General features: G+C 42.1%; 1 protein-coding gene across 2 annotated transcripts in view; it reads left to right on the forward strand.

Annotated features, from left to right (window-relative positions):
- Positions 1 to 18: 18 nt before the first annotated feature.
- Positions 19 to 23957, forward strand: part of KCNIP4 (potassium voltage-gated channel interacting protein 4) — a 1166664-nt gene continuing 1142725 nt past the window's right edge. For both annotated transcript variants that reach the window (XM_040486963.1, XM_040486971.1), the window contains exon 1: positions 19 to 220. In XM_040486963.1, coding sequence (XP_040342897.1) covers positions 160 to 220 — 61 coding nt within the window. In that variant the 5' untranslated portion in view covers positions 19 to 159. The remainder of the gene's footprint in view (positions 221 to 23957) is intronic.

Genomic DNA, 23957 nt, shown 5'->3' on the forward strand with positions numbered 1-23957 from the left:
CGCTCCGCGCGCCCTGCCCGCCGCCGCCGCCGCCTCGCGCTCCCAGCGCCGCGGAAGCCCCGGGCCGAGCGGCGAGTGCGCTCCGGTGGCAGACCCGTCGACACACGTCCCTGGGCCGCCGGCTCTCGAGTCCCGCTCCTGCACCCTGCGTCCCCGAAGATGAATGTGAGGAGGGTGGAAAGCATCTCGGCTCAGCTGGAGGAGGCGAGCTCCACAGGCGGTAGGATGCATTGAGCATGCGAGCGGGCGCCCCTCTTCCCCTCCTTCCCTCGCAAGCTGAGACGGGGACCCCTTCCTGGGCTGGGGACGCTTGTTGCCTTTGCTGCATGAGAGACAGCCACGCAGGAGGGACTGGGAAGGGGGGGGGTGGGAGCGGCGGGAATGGGGGTGCCAAGGAGAGGGGGTGCACGCGAGGTCCAGGTCGGGAAGAAGAGCTGTTTGAAGTGCGTGTGAAACTCGCCGGTGGCGGGGTCCCCTGCGATCCTGTGCCTACTTTTGCCTTCTCTGAAAATTTCCGATGTTGTTTATGCATCTGCCAGATGACTGCAGACCACACACACTTCCTTCCCCTAACACCTGGGGATAACAGAGCTGAAACAGTATTGATCCTCTCCCTCCACTTTTCCTAAATGCTCCCTAACATTTCCTCATTAAAACTCCGTATTTTTGTTCGCTGGTAACATACAGGCGGAATGTTTCTCGGGTCAGATTCTTCAGGAGGAGCGTGCGCCTTGTTTTATTGCCAGCCTCAGTTTAGTGTGTTCAGAGAAAATGGTCTTCAGTGACACCTGGAAATAATTGATATACGGTACAGCCTTGGAAAGGTACCGGGCACTCTTGTGCAAGGTGTTTGCTTTCAGAGTATCGTGTGTTCTGAGAAAGCCAGGAAAGGAGTTTAGTGGGATCCATTGTGAAGCAGGGGATGAGACATCTCCCATCCCAAGCACCTTTGGTTGAATCGGTTTGTTTTTAGGTGGCTTCGATGTCTACAGTTTTTAGAGGAGCCAAAAATAGAATGAAGGTGGCTGCAGGAAGCAGAGACTAATAAAGAGCTGGCTATTTCCCAGATGATAGAAGATGAGGGGTCGCACATAAGGCTATGGCACAGTTTGGATTTAGAGGATGAAAAACTTGGGTTTGACGTTGCAAGGGAAGAGATCCACATTCTACCCGTTTATATCCAGGCAAATAGAATCACTTTGGACAACTTGAGTCTGTCACTCCAATTTGGACACTGAGAAATGGACATTTTGCCTCTCTTGCCTCCCCTCTGGTAGTTAAGGTCATTGTAACTGGGAGGACACTAGTCTTACTTGAGCGTGAAATTTCAAAGAGAAAAAGTCTTCGTCGTTTATAGGCTGGAAAAAAAAATATGACCATTACCTTTTAAACTCCCAACTTTGACCTGTCCTGTTGTTTAGTTCCTGTTTCACTTATGGCAAGAGTTCACCGATTATGAACCAAGAATGTCTAGGATACATTTTATGAGGGATACTGATAATCGTTAAGAAATTGGTTTTCCAGAATGGCATTTTAAGTGGAAAGGGCTGAGTAAATTAAGTTTATAGGGTCCCTGTCTTTGCAGAGACCTAAGAAGAGGGTAGAGAGTTAGCTGTCCTTTTAGGAACTGTACTCATGCATAACACAGTGGTGGGGACTTGAAGATAGATCAGGAAGAGAAAGTCTGGGAAACTGGGTGGCTTACATTATTCGGCTCCTCAGTGATAACAGCTTTTTGACTGGACCTAATCTTTAATTGGCCGGATGGGGATTGAATGAGTGTGTCCAGTCTATTCACAGTGCCACAGGTGGCCATAATCTCTGTGTGTTAGATAAAATGGAAAAAAAAAAAAGATGAAGTCACATCTGGGGAGTATGATACATTAAAAAAAACTTAGTACTATCTTTAAAATCAGCATGTGTTCATTGTTCACTTGGAGAATAGGAAGATGCTGGTTTATATCTTGGTTAAGGTGAGACCAAAAGTGAAGAGTTTTCTGGCTTGAATGGATTTGACACCTGTTTCTTGAATTGTGTTCACACGTTTTTAGTTAATTGTCGTAGGAGGAGAATAAAGACTGTGACACATCCTTCTGTTTTTGTTGTTACTGTTTCAAGGTTAATATTTGAGAATGATCCACTGAATGTGGAGTCTTGATTATTTCTACCAAATAGATGCTGAAGCTCAGACATAGGATGCTCTTTAATAATCCTGGGATGAGAAAAGATTGTCATTTGTAAAGGTTTGGACTCTGCCTTCCATTCTTTTTAAAACAATAGATTGTGATCTCTTGTTTCCTTTCAAATAAGTGAGACATTTGCATAACTTCTGAGGTGACCATGATGGTTTTCCCTTGAATGTATGCCTCTTGGACAGAGGTTCATAAAATGATTTAATCAGAATTTGGACATTTTAACTGGAGGATTAGACTGATAGAAATGTATGAAGATGAGAGGGAAATGAGGAATTAGAGAAGAGCGTGTGTGTGTGTGTGTGTGTGTGTGTGTTGCACGCACGAGGGCATGTGTGTATTTTATGACCTGACTCTAGGGCCAGAATACTATGAAAACCAGCTTTGCTGAGAGACAAAGGAGAAAACCACATGAGAGGAAATGTAGGAAGGATGGGAGCAGGGTTGAACTGGGCTGTTAAAACTTTATAGTCCTGTAGCTAAAAAAGTTTATTCCCTGCTCTCTTTCAGCAGGTAATGCATTTAATATGCTGATGACCACTTCTGAGTTCCTGTGGTTAAAACACTGTTCATGATACAGAGGACAGAAAATGGACTCTTTGTAAATAAGTACATACAAGTAGAAAAGGTTTCTTACAAACTGTAGTGCTCACTTTTAGCCTGCCTCTCATCAGCTTCCACGTTAAATCAAAAGCCTGCCCAGAATATAGTTTTCATGAAATTGACTATTATTATTTAGCTCCCTGGCTATGAAATCAAACATAATCCTGCTACCAGTGGAGACACAGGTGGAGATGATAATTCAACAGTATATTTGAAAGAGAATCAGAGATAAGGTCAGAGTTAAAAAAAAAAACTGTAAGATTTTTCATCGGTGTCCTCAATTTGTGCCATCTAACTTAGGGATGGCATATGTTGTGTGAAGGCGTCTACAGCTAAAAGTGGGGAGGGATATGCATGTACGTTTCAATTGTTGTTGGAAGAGGTCATCCAGAGGACATGACTGTGACTACTTGTTTGATCCACCAGCTGGACCTGGGCAGTTGAAGGCTCCTTACTCCCTCCCTGCCCTTAGAATGTGTGTTCTGCCTGCCTTTCCTGTAGCAGGAGCTGTTTTCAAGGACATAGCCTTGAGTGAGAAAGGTGTTGTTGAGTCCATCTGGATGGTGTACATGAATGAGCCCTGGCAGGGCTTCTCTATCAACTTTTAAGTTTCTAGCGGGCAGGGGTGGAGATCTACTTGTCTTGCAGCCCTCAAGGCAAACCTCATATGTAAATTCCCTTGTTTATTGCATCTGCTACCTTCCAATCTGGAATCGTCCGCCTCTTTCTTCCCTGTCCTCCATGTATGGGGACCAGTTTCAGATTTCACCCAGGAAGGTCCTGAGTTTGCAAACCAGCAATACTGGAGTGAAAAATCCCTGCAGTTTTGTATTGCTGTTTAATGGTTGTATGATGGCTTCGGCTTAAGTTGTGTGTTATTAAGCATAAGGCAAATCCAGATTAGTGATTCCACACAGTTACTAGTGAAAAGTCTGTGGATTCTGAGTAGCCCAAGAAAAGCTCTTCATTACATAGGCATTATCCTGTTTTCTTCATGTCGTTAAATCTCAGAAGGTACTAAGCAAATGACATGATGGAGTGTTAAAATTCAACACCCTCACCCCCTCCCTTTACTGCGCTTTTTTTTTCTGACCAATGCCTATGCAAAGTTTCATAAAATAAGGCTATGGGTGGTTTGGAAATTAATGAGCCATTTAATATAAAATGTGTGTGCACGATTTCTGCAGAATTGTAGACTACATAGTGGTTGAATCTTTTTTGAAGATATATTTCTGGGCTTAAAGTATATGGTCCTTCTTACTCTTTTTTTTTAGTCCTTTTATTTGTTTTCCTTTTCCTCACTGGTTTTCTAGAACATGTGGATAATATTGCTTTTCAATATTTCATAGCAGAGTGTGCTTGTTTACTTAATAGCCTCCCTTCTTATTCCAAGCAGACTAAAGTGTGTGTGTGTGGGGGGGGGGGGGAGAGACAGAGAGAGAGAGGAGGGAGGGAAGGAATAAGGATGGGAGAATGTGTACATTTTGTTCAGTGGGTCCTTACCATCCTTAAAAGTGTTTTAAGGTTATATAAGTACACCTGTCACTACAAATTTATTCACCCTGGGTGTTGAATCACTTCTGTATTAAAAAAAAAAAAAAGACAACTGTTCATTTGGTTAAAGGTCCTGATGGTCTTAATTTACATCACTCCAAACTCACAGTGATGCTTCATGCTATTTATCAACACTCCTTAAAAAACCATGAACTTCGTGAGAGCAGAGCTGTTGTGTTCTGCCCACTGTGTATCCCCAGAATCTAGCACAAAGCCTGACGTGTTAGATTTGCTCAACAACAGATATTTGTTGAATGAAGTCTCCCTTGGATATGGTGACTGTGTTATTCTGGTTCCTCCTACTCCTCTCAGATCTCTTTTTCTGACCCCTTTTCCTTCTTTGTACATTTTATGCAACTTTTCACACACTTCTGTCTCAGCTATCTTCTCTGTCTACATTCTCTGCTGATACAAACTGGTTTTGGTGCCTCTCTGATACCGAAGTCTCCTTAATCTGTGGTTCTGGCCTGATCCCTTTCCAGTTCATTTCCACGCTCTGCTGGTCAGAGCTATTAGCAAATTTCACCAGCACCTCAAAGTCAGTATGTTAGAAAAGACCTATTGTCTCTTCAAAGAACAGTTGATTTTCAAAATTTTGTTAACGGTAGCATCATTTTTTGAAGCCTACAGTTTATAAAAAAACCAAAGCATTGAATTATTTATGGTACTTAATCATTTCTTCCCCCTCCTTTCCATGTGGAATCAGTCACCAAGCCCTACTGATGCTTTTCTAGCTTTATGTCTAGCCCCCTCTCCAGTTCCCATCACACACGCAAGGTTATGTGCTTATCATTTCCCAGACTATCATGGTTGCTGCCTATTTGTGCTAAGTGCCTCCCCACTCGAAACCAACCACATTCACTAAAAACTGACTTGAGTCAGATCATTCACCCGTGCAAAATCTTTTAATGTCTTCCCATGGCTTATAGAACTAAAAATACTTTTTCTAGCTTAGTAGTCCCGGCTCCCCCAGTATGTTGACAGTCTTCCATCCCAACACTGTCTTCCGTGACTCTACCTTGACCTGCTAAACTGGACTAATCACTAGTCCCCACACATATCTCAAGTTGTACCTACTGTTTAGAATGAACTTTCTGCCTGAACATTGCCCACTGAAATTGTTATATGTTTAACACTAAACGCATCCTTCAAGACACATTGCAAATGCAGTGTCTTCCTTGTGCAGCCTTACTGAATTTCTCCCTGCCTCTTCCTCAAAGAATTCTGCTTTGAATTTTCCTAGGTCATTTTTCCTTTATTTTGACCTATATCTGAATGACAAGACAGAATAAACTATGCATATATGTCTCATTTGCAGCTATTATATGGTAAACCCTTGATGGTGAATATCATACAAGAACTACCCATTTTTGTGCACCTAGTAAGTACTGGCACAGCGATTCACAAAAGTTGCTTAAGGCACAGTTACTGGATTTAAACTGTGTTGCCCGGTGATAGATCCAGTAAAGACCCCAAATTATCGCTTGCTTGCTAAGCTGTCTACTGGAAGTGACATTCTTTTTGGGTTGTCTGTCTTTTCCATTCATTGGGCCAGGTCTCTACAGATAGTTATAGGGCACCAAAATAGTACCTGTCTGCACTGTGCATGCTCTTGCATCCATAATGCATTGCTATGAGAGTTTGTGTTTCCAAAGAAGGACTTAATAAATACACAGTGTTTTCTGTGTATTTAGAGCAATAGTCAGTGTTGTCTTTGGATGTTGTTGCCGTGACTCTCTTTTATCCTTTATACCTTCCAGGCCTACCACCTCTAGGATCAGTAGTCCGAGGGGCCCCCAGTGAGTAGTTATCACTTCTTTGGTTCCCCTACAAGTAAGAGCTAAGATCGTGAATTAAGTATTCCCTTTGAATCATGATTGTAACGGTCTATAGTCTGAGTTCATGCTCCAGAGAGCGGCCCTTCCTAAAGGTTCCAGGCCCCAGAGCCTGAATGGCTATACCACCACATCTACCAACATTATTATCCTCTTGGCTATCATCCTCATCAGGTGGTGAATCTTTTCATTATAGCAGTGACTGTGCTATAAAAATAAAAAAAAAAACAAAAACAGAAATATCATTCAATGTCTACGTGTCCATTTCCTCAGGTGCATTTTCTTTCATATCAGATTTCACAGAGAGAATCAGGCTGCACTGGTAGTGGATCCCATGGCAGGGCTGAAAAGAGACGGGGTTCAGCTCGTTTCCTCTCCCCTCTGTGGATGTCTCCCTCTCTTTGTTCAGTCAGTGCACTGTGGGCAGCTCTAGATGTGTGTATATGCACATGGCATTAGGAATTCTGAAAAAAGAGGCACACACTGTTTAATCACAGAAGTTCTCCACATGCTCTGCCAATCGAAGGAATAATTTGAACAGAGATACAAGTACAGAATTTGCCGTATTGAGCAATTGGCTTTCATGCTCATGTTATGGGCTGATTTTTTCCTTCTGAACAAACACAGCCAGTGTGGCTGAATGGCTCTCCCATTGGAAATGCCCTTTTGGATATATTTAAATACCCTTGGGATATATTATTGACCTTTTAGAAACTTCTCTTCCCCAATTACTTATTTAGGTAAAAACAAGTAGTCAACCCATTTTGCAACAACAGTCTGTAACTTTTTGGTTTCCTGAAATTTGGATTGGCTTAGGGAAAGGTCCCTTCATGTACTCAGGCAGAATCTTCTCATGAATAGTGAATGAAAAGTCTTTAGGGAATTAGAACTGGCATTTTTTATAGGTCTTTAAAAAGGTTTTGGAGGAAAAATAGACTTTCATCTTTAGACATCAACAGTTAATATTTTGAAGGATCTTTTGAGCAAAGCAGTATATTTAAAAATGACATTATCTGCAGCCCAAATGGGAATCAGAATCAGTTTTGACTGATATAGTAATACCACAATATTTACGACTATGCACCCCCTCTCACATCTTCATCATGATATTGTCTGTGCATTGTATTACAATGCTGAGGTGTCCCCAGGAATGTCCCCCCAATATGCTTATTATTTTTTAATAAGAGAACATAGGACTTCCAAACGCCTTCATGAGTTTCATAATAAAATTGGGTGAAAAGAACACATGTAACTATTAAACTGATCAACTTCCCAGAATGGGTATTCTGCCAGGGGCTTTATTTTCAGTTGTAACTTTTTGTACTTTGTTCCATTAGACTACCATAAGAAACTACTTACAAAAAAATGGTCTTGCCAGACCATTTATCCATGTTTTGTATATGGTACATGCTCCAAGAGAAGTGTTTCATGAAAAAAGTATCTTCTTTTGTGTTCATGCTTAAGGTGGAAGTAAACTCTTGTACCCAGCATCTCATCCCAGTGGAAGAGGGTTCTCAGGACTTGTTGGTTTTGCAGAGAATTTGACACAAAACAAAATAATATAGAACTAACAGACACTTCAGAAATAACCCTGCAAAGCCAGTCCCGAGAAAAAATTTAACTTGGAGGGTGGCTTAATTGAGAAAAATTTTAATTTAATTTGCAAAGGTAAGAGCATGTAAAATAGCCATTGAGTATAATGTCATTGTTCCTCTTTCTCCATTTATGAAATGCTGGTAATCATTTCCACTCCTAGACTACAGGAATGGATTCTGTAATGATGACATGAGTTTAATTCAGCAAATATTTACAAAGAAGCTTCTTGGTGCAGGGATTAATGAGATGTGGAGTTGGCCTTCAGAAAGGTTACTGTTTATTCAAGAGATATTTACGGAGTAGGTACCAGGTGTGTATAGCTGAGTAAGGGAGAAAAGAAATGACTAAACATGTGTATTTTAAAATGTTCAATGCTATAACAGAAGTAAGGATGAAGTGAGATGGGTGTTGAAAAGCAAGATTCCATCCAGTTGGCATAGATGCCATTCCTTTCATGTGGATACAGTGAAGGCAAACAGTGATTTTGAGCTTGACCTTTCTTTCTCTGAGGTCTTACAGAATAAAGCTATTAAAAGAATGGGGCTCAAAATTCTGTATTCATTCTGTTGCCCGGCTTCTTCCTGTCTTCTGTTTTCCATCTGTAATATGGGTTTATTTGTCAACCACTTAAAGACATGATACCTAAGCCATTTTAAAGGTTTTTAAAAGGTGTGATGTTGGGAGTCTATGAAGAAGTGTACTTTTTGTTATAATACAAATATGATTTTGAAGCTTGGTGAGTACAAAATGAGTAATAACTTCTGTTTAAAGATGGTCATAAAGGAATTGAAAATTTCCAGCTCTCCGATTGCCAGTTTAAATAATGTCCTGGTAACGGCAGAGGCATTTCAAATTAGTGTCAAATTTTTAAAATCAAGGAGACTGTCACTCTAATTTTTAAATGTAATTCTGTAACATCAATCATTTATCATAAGCATATTGTACCTGACCTAATATTGTGAATACTTGTGAAAGTCTGATCTGCTAGACCTTTCTTCCATTTTGTCCAGCGATTCTTTAATCACTCTTTCCATACTCTATTTCCCCAAACTCCCTTTAATTGGAAACCATATCTCTCCCCACTGAGATGCACAGTATTATTGCAATCTGTTCCCCGTTCCCTCTCCTCTCAAGGTCCAGTTTCATCATTGTTTCCTGCCGAAGCTGTGATCAGAGGGTTAGTGCAGACTCCGAAACACAGGTGCCTTACATTAATTTGAAGGTGGTGAGGAGGGAACCTTGGGGAACAAGTATGAAATCCTGAGCATTCAGAACCAGGTTTTGAGAAACACGGCAAAAGAAAGATGGACCCTGCAGAATACAGCAGTACACAGGGGCACAGAGTGAGCGAATACTTCTGCCATGTCTTGATAGAATAAACTCCGTTTTTGATGGAGGTATTGTTAGATACTTTTAAGAAGGCAAAAAGTCTAAACTGCAAAGCTGACAAGTACTACTGGCCCTTCTGATGTGATTTAAGTACCAGATTTGCAGCTGAACCCTATAAAACCTTCCTGGTTAAAGTTGTGGATGTAGATGCCAAATGAAAATTAGTCATTAAAATAACTTTCAAAATTGTGCAGCTCGCAGGATACGTACCAACAGTGCAGAAACTACAAACACTAACTGGGGAAGATTGAACGACATACAGATGTAATTTGTCAGACACATTGCAATTTAAAACACAGTTACATTTATTTTTGGATCCCTGAGCCTGAGATTGTGGCTTTTCATAAATATATTAGAATTGAATTTCAGATCTCAAGCGGTGACAGTTATAACTTCAGTCTTAATGCAATTTGTTTTGATAGTTTTATAAATAGTTTTGAGGATGTTATTCAACAATCATCCATCTAAAACATGTTTAACAGTTACCTACTGTAGGAGAGACACTGCTGGTAAATATTTCAGAATATAAGAAGGCATATTAGCTGTTGAAGGTACAGGAATTAAGCGTTTAAATCCTATCTTCTGTCTCTGCCCTAGAATTCTACTTGAGCTGAACGGTGTAATGATTGGGTAGAGCACATTAGGTTACCTCATTGTCAAAGGCACTTGCTAAATACCTTCACAGGACCCCAGTGTATGTCCTTGATGGAGGATATTGGCATGTCCTTGTCTATTATGAAACAATAAGCTGAAGGAGCACAGAGTAGACCTTCCATGATCACAGGATTTGTTATTAAGTGATATTGGTTTCAGAGTCACTTGAAATATAGAACAAGCATTACACAGAAAAATAGCATTAACCCATAGACTGGGTAATATCACTACTCTCTGTATCAGTAGGGGATTCTCCAAATGTGAGGCAATTTATTCTTTTGTAAAACATATACCGGGCATCTATTATTTGTCAAGCATTGTTCTGAGTACTAGAAACATATATTAACATCTATTATTTGTCCAGTATTGTTCAAAGTGCTACAATACAGAGATTAAAACATCCCATGGGGAATGCTGAGTCCAAGAGCCTGACATGTAGGATGGTAATTAGCATGTGGCAAGTCCTGTGATAGCATCCAGTATTGAGTGCTTTGGAAACACAGATATGAGTCACTCATGCAGGCTGGGAAGGATTAAAGAATGCTCCCTAGCCTGGATGGGGCAGAAGGATGAGAATGAGTTTCCCAGGGAAAGGCAGCAAGTGGAGTGATGGATGCTTTGGGTGGGGAGAGCTCTCATTCTAAGGCTGGTCCTAAGAGAACATGTGCTACAGTCAGGGAACAGAGAGAAGTTCTGTGGGTTGCAGTTAAGCTGGGGAGAAGAAGGGAACAGTGAAATGGAAGCTGGAGAAGGAGGCAGGGTCAGGACATGAAGGCAATGGGGACTACTGATAAATTCCAGTCAAGAGCACAGGGTGATCTCAGTCGCACGTTGGGAAGATAACTGCAGTGGTTGACAAATGGCCACAACTGGGTGGAAGGGCAGTCAAGCATACTGGCTAAGGTGGGATAGCAGCTGAGGCGTCTTGAACATAGTAAAGCAGCAGTGTGATCCGGTGAGGACTGGAAGGTATCCGTGAGTAAAATAGAGGACAAGACCAGCAGGAGCTGATGACAGGTGGGAATTGGGATTGGAGGAGAAAGAGGAGCTCGGGAGAGCTAGATTTCTGGGTTGGGTAGCTGGTGGGTGGCATATATTTACCAAGATGAGAGATACAGGGGAGGTTTTGTTTGAAAGGAAGTGGGGGCGCCTGGGTGGCGCAGTCGGTTAAGCGTCCGACTTCAGCCAGGTCACTATCTCGCGGTCCGTGAGTTCGAGCCCCGCGTCAGGCTCTGGGCTGATGGCTCAGAGCCTGGAGCCTGTTTCTGATTCTGTGTCTCCCTCTCTCTCTGCCCCTCCCCCGTTCATGCTCTGTCTCTCTCTGTCCCAAAAATAAATAAACATTGAAAGGAAGTGAAATCAGTTTGGGGACTATGAAATTTAAGGCCACCTCTAAGGATGACTTCCTCCTTCAAAATGGAGATGTCCAGTAGTTACTGGGCTATCTGGTTCTGGAACATGAGAGTGAGATGGGATTATGCAGACAGTGGGGAGCCAGTTGAATTTAGTGAGGAGCGACAGAATGAAGCACATTAATTTTGCATAGCTGTGTAGGATGCATCATCGACAAGGATGTCATTAGGAGGCTGTTGCATTAGTCCAGGAAAGAGAAAACATTTGCACAAACTTGAAGTGGGAATGTGGAAGAGTTGTACAAACTTAAGGAAATGGGAAGGAGATAGATGGGGATGGGTACCTCGTGGTGCCATGATGAGAAGCAAGGAACACAGGAGGAAAACAGGTTTTGGAGGGAAGATAACGTGTTCACTTTTAGAAATATTGATATCAACTGGGAAAGAATCCAGGCCAACTGTCCCAAAGGCAGTTGGAAATGTGGTGTTCAAGTTTAATTGATTTCAGAGAAGCGTGCTTTTATTGAGCATCTAGTGCTATGATGGGTATTTGGAATAGAGAGATGAATGAGGCATGGCCCTACTTCCAAGAAGCTGGCCAGAAAACTAAGCTTGGGACTCATGTGCGGGAGTCCATTGCAGAGAGCAAAGGTAATTGAAGATGTGACCCTGGATAGGAGGCAGAGTCTAGGATTAGTACCATGAAGAATATGGGTGAGAGATGGATGTAAAACCCGGGAACTGTGTCCCAGCTGGAGAAGAAATGGGAGAGGAGAATGTCATGGAGGTCAGTGGCTGGCACATAGGTGGTCCGTGCTTGCCAACAAATGGGGAATACAAGAATTCCAAAAAGCCACAGCTAGTTTACAGAGTGAACTGTTACAGAACATAGATGGTGGATGAAGAATGGGGTCTCAGAATTAGATTCTGGAGTCAGAAGTAGGATTCAGATGCTGCGTCTGTTCCCGTGTGACCTTAGGAAGCCACACGGCCTCTCTGTAACTTAGTTTCTTTATATGTACCTGGAATATTCTTGCCCCATTTACTCCACTGGCTTTCATCTTCACTTATTCAGATCTCCATTAAAATATTACTTCTCTGATGACTTCATCTAATGTAACAGCTCACCTGTATCTCCTTAGCCCTTACCTTCTTTTACTTTCATTCATAGCTTTTATATAATCCTTCAAAGAAAAAAAATGTATGGACTAGGTTCCTGTACTAGAATATTGCTTATATATTATAATATTTGCATATGTATCTATATCTTGTATATATTTAGTTTTTACTATTTCCTTATTAAAATTCACTGAAATGTGTGCTGAGTGGTAAATCAATGAAGAGAATCCAATTTGACAGATTGTACTAGGGATGAACTGAACTAATGTGTATAAAGGGCTCAGTGCAGTGCCTGAAAAATAGTTAGCGCCTGATCAATATGGGCTTATTTAATTATTTTGGCTTGAGAAAAAGTTATTTTAATCTTGAGGATGGGAAGTCAGGAGGGTGGTGAGACCAGGAACACATGGGAAGTTCTGGAAGGAGTGGGTTTTGAACATGGAGCACTTGCTCTCTGGAAGGGGTAATCTTGTCCTCTGATGCAGGAGGCAGGGGAGGCCACACTGGCATGATCTGCTGGGGAACACCCTACAGAGGGGCTGTGCTGTGAGCTGGGCATTGGATGACCAGTGAGGCTGAGGTTGCCAGGGAACATTTGGTAGGTGGCAGGAAGGGATTTGTGGGGACAACAGTTTGACTGGAGTAGATGGTTGTTTGAGAAGTGCCGAGGCTGAGAAATGAGATTAGGGAGAGTCTCAGAAATGTGAATTTGATTCAGCAGGCAAGAATTCAAGACTTCACCAAAAGATCACACAGTGAAAGTGACACCCTAGGAAGATTTGTCTTGCCCTGCTCTACAGGAAAGATTAAGGAAGGGGGAGTGTTCAGGTTGAATGGTCAGTTGAGGAAATCTTGCATTTGCCCAGACTTTAGTAGGATTGGCCAATTTTGTAGAGGTGTTGACAGAGAAGAAAATGAGTTTCGCAGATTCTTGGGGCATCCTGGATGGTCTTTGAACCATCTTTAGTTCTGTCTGATCTTTGATTGGTCTCTGATGGTCTTTGATTGAATGGGGGCACGAAGTTAGGTGGGAGATCAGAGAAGGAAAAGCAGAGTCAGGCATGTACTCCTAAGCAGGCTGTATACTCAAACTTTGGTGACTGAATAAAGTCCTTTGCTTATGGTGCTAGGAAGTCATTATCCAGAAGACAGAAGAAGGAGAAAGAGAGAGAGTGGGAGGGAGGAAAGTGTTTGTATGTAGGGTCAAAAGTTCAACTTATTTGGGGTTCTGGAGGGATATCCTGGTAAGACGGATACCAGATAGTTTTAAAAATCCTTTATTGATAAGTACATTCAAGCTCAAAGGGGTTAAGCAACTTGCCCAAAGTCACACAGCTAGTGATCAGGATAGTGGAGATATTACCAAGGCGATATTAATTGATACACAGCCTGTATTCTATACTCTTTTCTCTCTCCTGCCTGGGCAGGGCACTCTGGGTTGACCTGATATGGTCCTAGGAGGGCTGGGCTCAGCTCAGCAGAAACTCTGCCTATTATCCAGTTAGATGGTAAATGGGGTAAAGGACAAATGACCTGAAAAATCTCCCTGTGGATTTCTAGATCCTATGCAAGGTAAAGATCCAAAGCCAGTGCCCAGTCCTGGTGGTCCTGTATGGGAAGAGGGAGCCTTGATAGCCGACCTTGTGGGTTGCGAAAAAGAACCATTGGTACTTGAGGAGTTTGAACGTCGATGAAAGTAACCTGCAGGGCCTCTCTGAGCCTGAGCTGAAGGGCTGGCGGAAGTGACTCACGTAGGCAAGCTGGCTCCAGGTAAGGGTCTGAGGAAGATGAGGATTGAAAGTGCAGCGAGAGCACAGGGGAGCCTTCATTGAAGGATGTATATTATTGCAAAGACATGATTTTGATTCAGAGCGTTCTCCTTGCCTCACTGCATTCCTTCCCCTTCTGCCACTGCTTGGTCCTGCATCCACATCATCCAACCCAGTCTGTTGACACAGGGCACAGGCAGCCTTGCTGAGACTAACCAACTGAGAATATATAACATTACTGCAAGCAGTGAACTCCAGCCATCCTCCTTCCTGTCAGAATAAGTCGTGAATCCTTTTAATACTGTTCCTTAATGAATGCAGTTTTCGTTAATTGTTTGGTGTCTGCCAACCCAGAGTAAGGAGACCGGCACAATTTCAGGACCCACAGGGACGCTCAAATATTTGTTGACCAATGGATGGCGAAATGTCTTTAAATTTACAAATGAAACGGTCAAATATTGTTGTATTGTTGTAACTATTAGGTAAGCCTTATAATTCTGCCATCGTGGAATGCCATAAGCAAACGCTTAGGGAATTCAAAGAAAGCCTTTTTCTCTGGGTCTCAAGGTACATTTCACTCAACTTCACTCCAGTCAACACATTTATTGAATATGTATTATAAATCAAACATTGTTCTGGGTGCTTGGGGGATACAAGTGCCTTCTCTGTCCTCACAGATGGCTAGCAAGGAAGAAAGACCTTCAACAGTACATTAGCAGCATGCTGAGAATATTAGAACAATGAGCAAAGAATGCTATAGGAACATATGGGGAAAAATTGAATGTGTTTTAGGAGTCAGAAAATAACTCCTTCAAAAAGTAGAAATTAATCTGACATCTGAATGACACCTAAAGACAGACAGACGCAGGAGTCAAGAATATTCTTGAAGACCCGAAGAAAATCTGAAAATAGAAAAGGGCAAAAGATAGTGCTGAAGAGGCAGACGGGGCCAGATGGTTGAGAATTTGAGGTTTTTATTAAGGATTTGAACTTTATCCTACGGCAATGAGAAGTAATTGGAGGTTTTAAGCAGGGGAACAAGTTAACCAAATAGCCAAATCATATCTGGCTGTGGTCCCTACACTCAGCAAAAAGCATAGGGCAGTTATGCTAATTACCACCAAACCATTGGTCATGGCCTTTGAACTGCTTGCTTTTGTGGGATCTGGAATTATTTTCTTCTGTGCTTTTTTTTTTTTTTTTCTCATTTACCTTTCCTTGTCTGCATTGCCTAACCTCGCAAATATGACTTTGGTCTGTTATTTAAAACTCTTTGCTAGCCTTTTGGTGTCTAGAACGTGGCAGTCTCCAAAGTGTTTTGCCTTGTATCCCCATCTGTAAAATATTTTGAATGTACACCTCCATTTTTATCGATCTAATCATAAATTATACACATGTACTTTAGAGGTGTGTGTCCTAATTATTAGTAAGGCTTAAATGCTTTCTTCGATAATCATGCTACAAAGTAATATGAAATTCAAAAGGTTGGATCCCCATGACCTCTTGTGCAAGCATTTCTATTCATCTTTGACCAGTGTAAAGAGGGAAGTCTAACATACTAGATTCTAGAGCCTAGAACAAAGCAGTGCATGGCAAATAACTGTCACATGGCAATGTGCACGGTGCAGTTTTATCAACAGTTAGCTTCCATATAGTTGTGTGTTCACTTCTAGAAATACCAAGTGTTAAATGATGCTTGCCACGCTGTTATTCACGATTCATCTTTCCTCATTGTTCCAGGCCATTTGCGTCTGTTCCCATCACAACTTAGAGTTCTTTGCATTCTTCAGTCTCTGTCTTGATTGGTCTCTGGCATACTCGTTCTGGATTCTGAGTTTCATGCATGATAGATGTATCAATTCCAGAGAAACCCCAGTCTCTGTATACAAATACTCAAATACGTACATGAGACATACGTGAGCTAGTGTCCCATAAACTTAAAAAGGTATGCAGTATAGGCGAGCAGCACTAACGTCTGGGTGTTCTCTTCACAGCCACAGAGCTCATCTGTTGTTCCTTCTATTTTGTGAACCCATGCGGTGTGGGTCTGACTCCTGCTGATTTGTGGGGAACCTGCGTCGACATTGTCTACCTAACTGTGATGCGTAATCACATACCCTCTTGTGGAAAGGTTCCTGCCAGCCTTCATGAGAAGGGATAGTTTTATCAAAAAAGACTGAGGCTTAAGTATTTAAAGATCCTATAGTTTGTGCATATTTCAGTGCCTGGCACTTAGGGAATTGCAGTGGAGTGAAGGAAGAGCTCGGCTTGAGGTGATGAGCTAGGATGACACACAAAAGCCACTGTGGTAATATGCGTTAACGTTCTGATTTCATGATGGCCTTACTGATGAGTGAAACAAACCTCTCTGGGGCGCCTGGGTGGCTCAGTCGGTTGAGCGTCTGACTTCGGCTCAGGTCATGATCTCACGGGTCATGAGTTTGAGCCCCGCGTCAGGTTTGCTGCTGTCAGTGCAGAGCCTGCTTCAGATCCTCGGTCCCCTTCTCTCTGCCCCTACCCCCATGTGCTCTCTGAAAAAAAAAAAAAAATTAAAAAAAGGTTTTAAACAAACCTTTCCAAGTCACACCTTAAAATATATGGATGGCAGTCCCGTCCTCTGGAATTTAGACTCCATCAACATAGATGTTGTCTTGTTCGCTGTGTATCCCGCATACCTTGAACAGAGCCTTCCACTAGCAGAGCTCTCCAATATTTGCTGAATGAATAAGCCATCACAAAAGCCTGTCTCCTGCTTGCTGTCCGCTGGGAGAGGGGAGCATGTCGCGCTCAGATCACTGTGATTTTAGTGCTAAAATAAAGGCACAAAGTCCTGGGGAAGAAAAGTTGCAGGAATAGCTACTTGCCAAGAGAAATTAAGGAACCCTTAAGGAAAATAGCATCTCAATGAGATGTTGAAGTGTGTCGAGGTTTATTCAGCAGATGAGAGAGAACAGGATTCCAAGGTCGTAGAAACAGCCTGTGCCAAGGCTCAGATTTATGTGAAAACTCAACCCACATTCAGGGAACAGTGAGAAAGTCCATGTGGACTGCATATTGGCAGTGTGGGGAGATGTGTCCACAAGTAAGTCTGGAAGGGTAGATGGTGGTGGATTGTTTCAGATGCCTGCGCATATGACTGAAGAGTTTAAATTAAAATCTGCAGGTAGTGGGGAGCCATTGAAGGATGTTGAGCAAGGGAATGGCAATTAATTGTGTTTCAGAAGGAAATGATGGAGGTAATTCATAGAAGTCAAGGAGACTACTTGGAAAAGTAGTGCAGACGATGTGGCATGAGAGATCTGAATGAAAGCAGTGTGACAAGTGTAGGGGAGGTGTTAGGCTTAAGAGATGTATGGCAGTTAACATTGACAAGTCACTAAGCACTGGAATGAGGCAGGAAAAGAGGTGCTTGAGAAAAGGTCCACATGTCTAGCTGTACCCTTCAGTGAGAATTCTGGACGATACGGCTGCTTTGGGACCTGAGGGTGAGGTACTGGTGAGGAATGTAGGAAAAAGCTAGCTGGCAGCTGAAGGTGTGCATCAAGATCTCAGGAGGGACTAGCGTACAGATTTAGAAGCCAGTGCGTTTCAGGTAGAGCCATGAGAACAAGGGAGGTCACTTAGGGGGAGAGCAGAGCTCAGAATGGAATCCTAGGAGGCACACTAACGTTAAGCGGCTGCACCAGGGAGAAGGCACAAGTGAAGGGGTCAAAGGTGGACCACGTGGGAAGGTAAAAGGAATGACCGCCAAGAGTAGTACTGTGGATGCCAAGGGAAGGAAACTTTTCCAGCACTTGGTCAATTATCTTAAGTGCTTTGCATGGTTAAGTAAAATGAAAACTGAAATGATTTGGTGATTAGGAGGTTGGAGCGATTTCATGGGGCTGAAGCCAGACTGCCATGGGTTGGGGTGTGAGTGAGGAAACGCAAGCAACTCTTGCACGAAGTTGAGTTGTGAAGGAAAGGGGGTGGATAGGGTAGTTGCTGGAGGGACTAACTTCTGTCAAACAGAAGACACTGGGCATGGACCTTGGGGAGTGGAGAGCAATGGTCTGAAAACACCAGAGAGAATCGTTTTTCTGTTTATCACCATTGTATTTGTATATACCATGTAAAACACTTCCTGTGCTGCAATGCAATTGTCTATTTAAATTTGAATAGACTTATAAAAATATACTTATACTACTTATAAAAATATGGAAGAGTATAGAGAATCATAAGCACCGGAGGATTTTCTACCCCAAATTGAGAGTTGATAATTTTACAAAGTATTTGCTTCCAACCTTTTTTTTTTACATAAAAGCAATAAAATGCTAACAATAGGGTTGGCATCCATTTTGCCACCTTCCATGTTCCCTTTCCTATCTCTTTACCCCTGCTTTAACAACCACTACTATGAATTTGGGGTGTATCCTTTCAATTCATTTCAACATCCTTCTGTCTGCACAGGTGGGTATGCATGAAGAGTATGTCATATGTTTTATGCATGCCGTAGTCCACTCAGTCTGCCATAAGAAAATGCCCCAGACTGGGTCACCTATAAAAAACGGAATTTATTGCTCACACTTCTGGAGGCAGGAAGTCCAAGATCAGAGTGCCAGCATGTTTTGCTTTGTTTTTTAACACTTATTTCTCTTTGAGAGACATAGAGTACCAACAGGGAAGGGGCAGAGAGAGAGGGAGACACAGGATCTGAAGCAGGCTCCAGGCTCTGAGCTGTCAGCACAGAGCCCAATGTGGGCCTCGAACCCACGAACCATGAGATCATGACCTGAGCTGAAGTTGGACACTTAACCGACTGAGCCACCCAGGTGCCCCAACCAGCATGTTAGGTGAGGGCTCCTCACCTGAGTCATGGACTCTCATTGTGTGCTCTCTTGGTGTGGAAGTGGCTGGGGAGCTCTCTGGGGTCTCTCCTATATAAGCATTCATCCCACTCATGCAGACTCCCCTCTCATGACCTACTCACTTCTCAAGGACCTCACTTTCTAGAACCATCACCTTTGGGGGCTAGGATTTTAACCTATTAATTTTGGGGGACACAGACTTCAGACTGTAGCAATGTATGCATTTAGAAATTTATACAAATGGTGTGTCTTAAGATTTTTTCACTTAATACTATGTCTTAGAGATCTAGCTGTATTGATATAGGTCACTATTCCAAAGTGCTGAATATTGTTTGTGCAATATTTGATTGCCTGTTGGTTTCCCCTAAGAGACTGAGAAGTCTTGGTCCAGGGATGGTTGGTTGTTCATATTTGTATCATCAATGCCCAGATATTTATTGACTAAATGAATAAGTAGGCAGGTACACAGGTGGAACTTGGGAAGAAGTATGGGAAGGGTAATGGGGCTCTTCTATGAAACAGCAGGGAACAAGTTAGGTTTTGAGGAGACGTCATGCTCAACATGATCATAGTCTGTGAAACAGAGTGTCATTTTCTGAGAAGAGGGTGGGGGGATAAGAGTTTGAGCATCATGGTATAGATTTATAACTTTATTTTTTAATTTTTTTAATGCTTATTTATTTTTGAGAGAGAGAGAGAGAGAACGAGAGAGAGAGAGAGCGAGCGAGCGCATGAGCAGGGGAGGGCCAGAGAGAGAGGGAGACATAGAATCTGAAACAGGCTCCAGGCTCGGAGTTGTCAGCACAGAGCCTGACACGGGGCTTGAACTCGGGAATGGTGAGATCATGACCTAGACTGAAGTCAGACACTTAACTAACTAAGCCACCCAGGCGCTCCTAGATTTATAACTTTTAACTTAATCGGGGAGAAGATTATCCCACGCAGTTACTATTTCTATAAGAGTTACAGACTTTAGACTCTTCGTTTTGGATTTATGAATGACCAGAGCTAGAAAACACTATTTAGCTTCTGAAATACTGATTTTTTTTTTGCCCAAATCCTTCTTTCCTAATTTATATGTTCCTTTAGCATTGGGTGGAGATGGTTCATTCCTTATACAGTATTTCGTGATTTAAATCAGTCTTAAGGTTTTGGAAAGCATTCATCTACTTGTCACTTGGACTCTTACTACAGATATGTCTTATGCTGGATGTGACGAAGTGAGCCATTTTATGTGGTTTAATCTCTTTTGTATCTTAATAATCCACCGTGGCTTACATGCAAGGCCATTTTTAAGTTTCACAGTCTGTCTGAATATTGTGTGGCCTTCCAGAAGTGTCCAAGGGCTCCAAAACACGTTTCAGGGGCTTAGGTCTTTCTAGGCCAACCTGACTATGTCATGCATCACTGATCCAAACCACAGGTTTATTCTCAAGATTCAAAGGGAAAAGCAAACTTTAATATAGTTCAACTAATATATATTGGATGTCTACTCTGGACTAGGCATTCTTCCAGGTGCTGAGTGGGCGAGTGGAAAAGAATCCAAAAATGAAGATCATATTCTTGCTCTGTTCATTATACTTGCAACCTACATGGGCAGACTGGTTGGAAAGGGCTTCATGATGCTTTTGCCCCAGTAGGTGTGAGGGCTCAGTTTTAGAGTGTACCTGTAGAACTGCGTTAGAGCCTCACGTCCATAATCCTGCGTGCCTAAGTAGAATTGTTCCTATCCTACAGATACAGGGATTGAGGCTGTAAAAGATTAAGCAACCTGCTGCAAGTAACACAAATGTCAGAGCATACATATGATAAATTTCAGTCCCTGTCCGTCCACCTCCAAAGCCTTTATTCTTTCTGCTCTTCACGTCAGTTTCCCAAATTTATAAAGATGACTAATAGGTCTACTGTATTAACTAGAAACAAGATCATGTGAGTTGAACATTAAACATGAAAATAAAAAAAAGGGAAATTGCTGATGCGTAACTTCTTCTCTAACTACAGAATTGCAAACACACTGTCTTCAGATCTTGGTGGGACGTCCCAGCTCTAGAGTGGGACTTGTGGCACTCATCTCCAGGAGCTCCTGCTTTTGCTTTCTTCCTAATACCCAGACCTCTTCTTTGTTCTGATGCTTCCATCGGGTCCCCATGGCAAAGAGGATTTTGCTGATGTGACCAAGTTAAGGACCTTGATATGGGAAGATTTTCTGGGATTATCAAGTGGGCCCAACACAATCACTGGAGTCCTTAAAGGTGGAGATCCTTTCCTGGCGCTGTTGCAGAAAGGTTTTGCTAAGGAAGAATGGTGTGAGAGATACAAAGTTGAAGATACTTTGAAGATGGAAGACGGGGGCTGTGGGCTGAAGTATGTGGGTGGCCTCTAGAGGCCCGAAAAGGCAAAGGAGATCTTCCATAGAGCCTCCAGAAAGGACTCTAGATCTACCAACACCTTTGTCCAATGTCCTACTTCTGACCCAGCCGACTGCAAGATAATAACTTTGTGCTTTTGAAGCCACAAGTGTGTGATCATTTGTTATAGCAGCGATAGACACTGAATATACTTGTTCATATGGTTATCTTATTATTTCACTAATATCCTATAATAATATAAACAACAAACTTAGAGAAAGAGCCTTGCCAAGGATATATGTTTTCATAAAGCTTTTCAGCATAGGCTCTTAGTCAGTAGACTCTAGTAGGTTAATGCACACAGCTTTGGTTAGATGGAAGCATGCTCAATCCTGGCCTTGAAAATAAAGTTCTAGGAACACAGATTGTTTGATGTATCCTTCCTGAGTCTCACTTTGTTGTTAAAATGAGGGTTATTGAGCATTAGTAACTAGAAAGTGCTTATCCTGGTGCCCGGCACACATTGGCTGTATAAACAAATGGTCAGAGTGACAATGAAGATGTTCTAAAGTGTTGAATTCCTATCAATTATTTGAATAGCATAACCACCTCCTTTATTAGAATCCATGACTGGGCTCCGGGGCAAAGGTATAATTTGTCTCCCATGAAAGCTAAGCTCTCTTCCTACAAGAAATAGAGAACTCTATCATAATGGGAAGCAGGCCTCTCTGATAATCACTCTCAAACCCTGGAGTGAGGCTGCCTTGTTTGAATGCCAGTTCCATCACTTATTACTTGTGACTTTATTGTCCTTACCTGTTAAATGGGTTAATGATAATAATGCGGATCTTCTGGAAGTATTGTATAAGTTAGAATTGTATGAGGTAATGCATGTAAGCTTTTGGCTATAGCAATTATCCAGTAAGTATTGGCTATATATATATATATATATATATATATATATAGGAACTTAGGTAGTATCTTTATTAAATCAAAAGTAATAATTTCTATAAATCATTTTCAATGTATACATTCTTTGGCTCACTGTGTATAAGAATTAATTTATATAAATCTTTTCCAACTTATAACCTCTTTGGTTGACCATTTACCATTTGGTGTCTTCACTATCCTAGGGTTTGGTGGTGATAAAACTCTTCTAAAGATTAGGAAATTGAGGATGAATGAGCTGAAGTTATTTGCCCAAGGCCACAGCACAAATGGGCTCTAACCTGGGTCTTCTAGCTCCAGTGTTTTTGTTCTTATTAATCCAACAAACGTCTTGAACATGACCTATGTACCAAGGCACTATGCAGTTTGCTGGAATGCAGCAGTCACTGAGGTTGACAGCCTCTCTTCTTATTATGGCACCTTTTATTTATTTTTTAATGTTTATTTATTTTTGATACAGACAGAGTGTGAGTGTGGGAGGGGCAGAGAGAGAGGGAGACACAGAATCCAAAGCCGGCTCCAGACTCTGAGCTGTCAGCACAGAGCCTGACGTGGGGCTTGAACTCACGAACTGTGAGATCATGACCTGAGCTGAAGTCAGATGCTCAACTGACTGAGCCACCCAGGTGTTACTATGGCACCTTTGAACATAGCAGGCCTCTGGATATTAAAACAAATTATTTTCATGAGTATTACCAATGAGAGTTCATGATGGTCATTAGAAACTATATCAGGGACACTAAACCTTCCTAGAGACATTCCTGAAGAAATAACATTTAACTGGAAGAAGAAGTAAGAGTTAGGTTGGCTGTAGAAGATGGGAAAAAGGAGTTCCATGCAGTGGGAATCCCATGAGTGAAAGCCTGAAGGCTGGAAATGAAATGCCATCTTTGAGGAGTTGAAAGAAATCCCATATGGCCAGAGTAGAGTGATTAAAAGGGAGAAGGATGAGAGATGATGCAAGAAAAAGGCATCCTAAAGATCATTGACCACCATCTTAAGGACTCATGACATTTCTTAAGAGGCAGCAGAAGCTACCAATGGGGAGCATGATCTGATTCTTATTTAAAAATATACCTGGGGGGGGGGACCAGATTAAAGAGGAGTCATGGAGGGAAGAGCAGAGGTGAGGGAATAGAGAGAAATCCCTGGGCCAGTGTCCCGAAGAACTCTTTCTGTTGTGAGTACAGAGGTAATAGTGTTAAATTACAACTGATGTACCCCAGTCAACACTGACCTTTATGAAATTGATACAGAGGAGGGCACAGCACTTCCTTCAGACAAGAGGAAAAACCATTTTTGCTTGTTTTTAAACCAAAGACCTCATGCAAGTACCGCTTGGCTGACTTGTTTAGAAGTAAACAGATAGAAATTGTCCTCCTTATCTACAAAAATTATTTGTAGTTAGATAGCTATTTAGTCAGAAGAACTTCTTTTTTTTTTTTCTTAACAAAAGCTGATTCATCTTGGAGTACATTTGTATCTACTGATTTTCTTAGCATGTGACATGCTGACACCTTAAGTTGTTGGTCTAACATAGAAGAATCTGCATTGCCCCGGTGGATGACCTGGTGGTCAGTTATACCCATGCCTGGCCCGCTCCTGTAGCACTCTGGGAATAAGTGATTCCTTGCAGGCAAAATGCTGGAGTTGCAGGACTACTCAGTTCCTCTGGCAGTGCCATTGTTATCTATGAGTATGGGTGAGACAAGGAATGGGAGACCGAACCACTGTATTGAAAACTTCAATAA

This window comes from Herpailurus yagouaroundi, unplaced genomic scaffold, assembly GCF_014898765.1.
Source record: "Herpailurus yagouaroundi ecotype Mexico unplaced genomic scaffold, PumYag 28, whole genome shotgun sequence".
Lineage (NCBI taxonomy): Eukaryota > Metazoa > Chordata > Mammalia > Carnivora > Felidae > Herpailurus > Herpailurus yagouaroundi.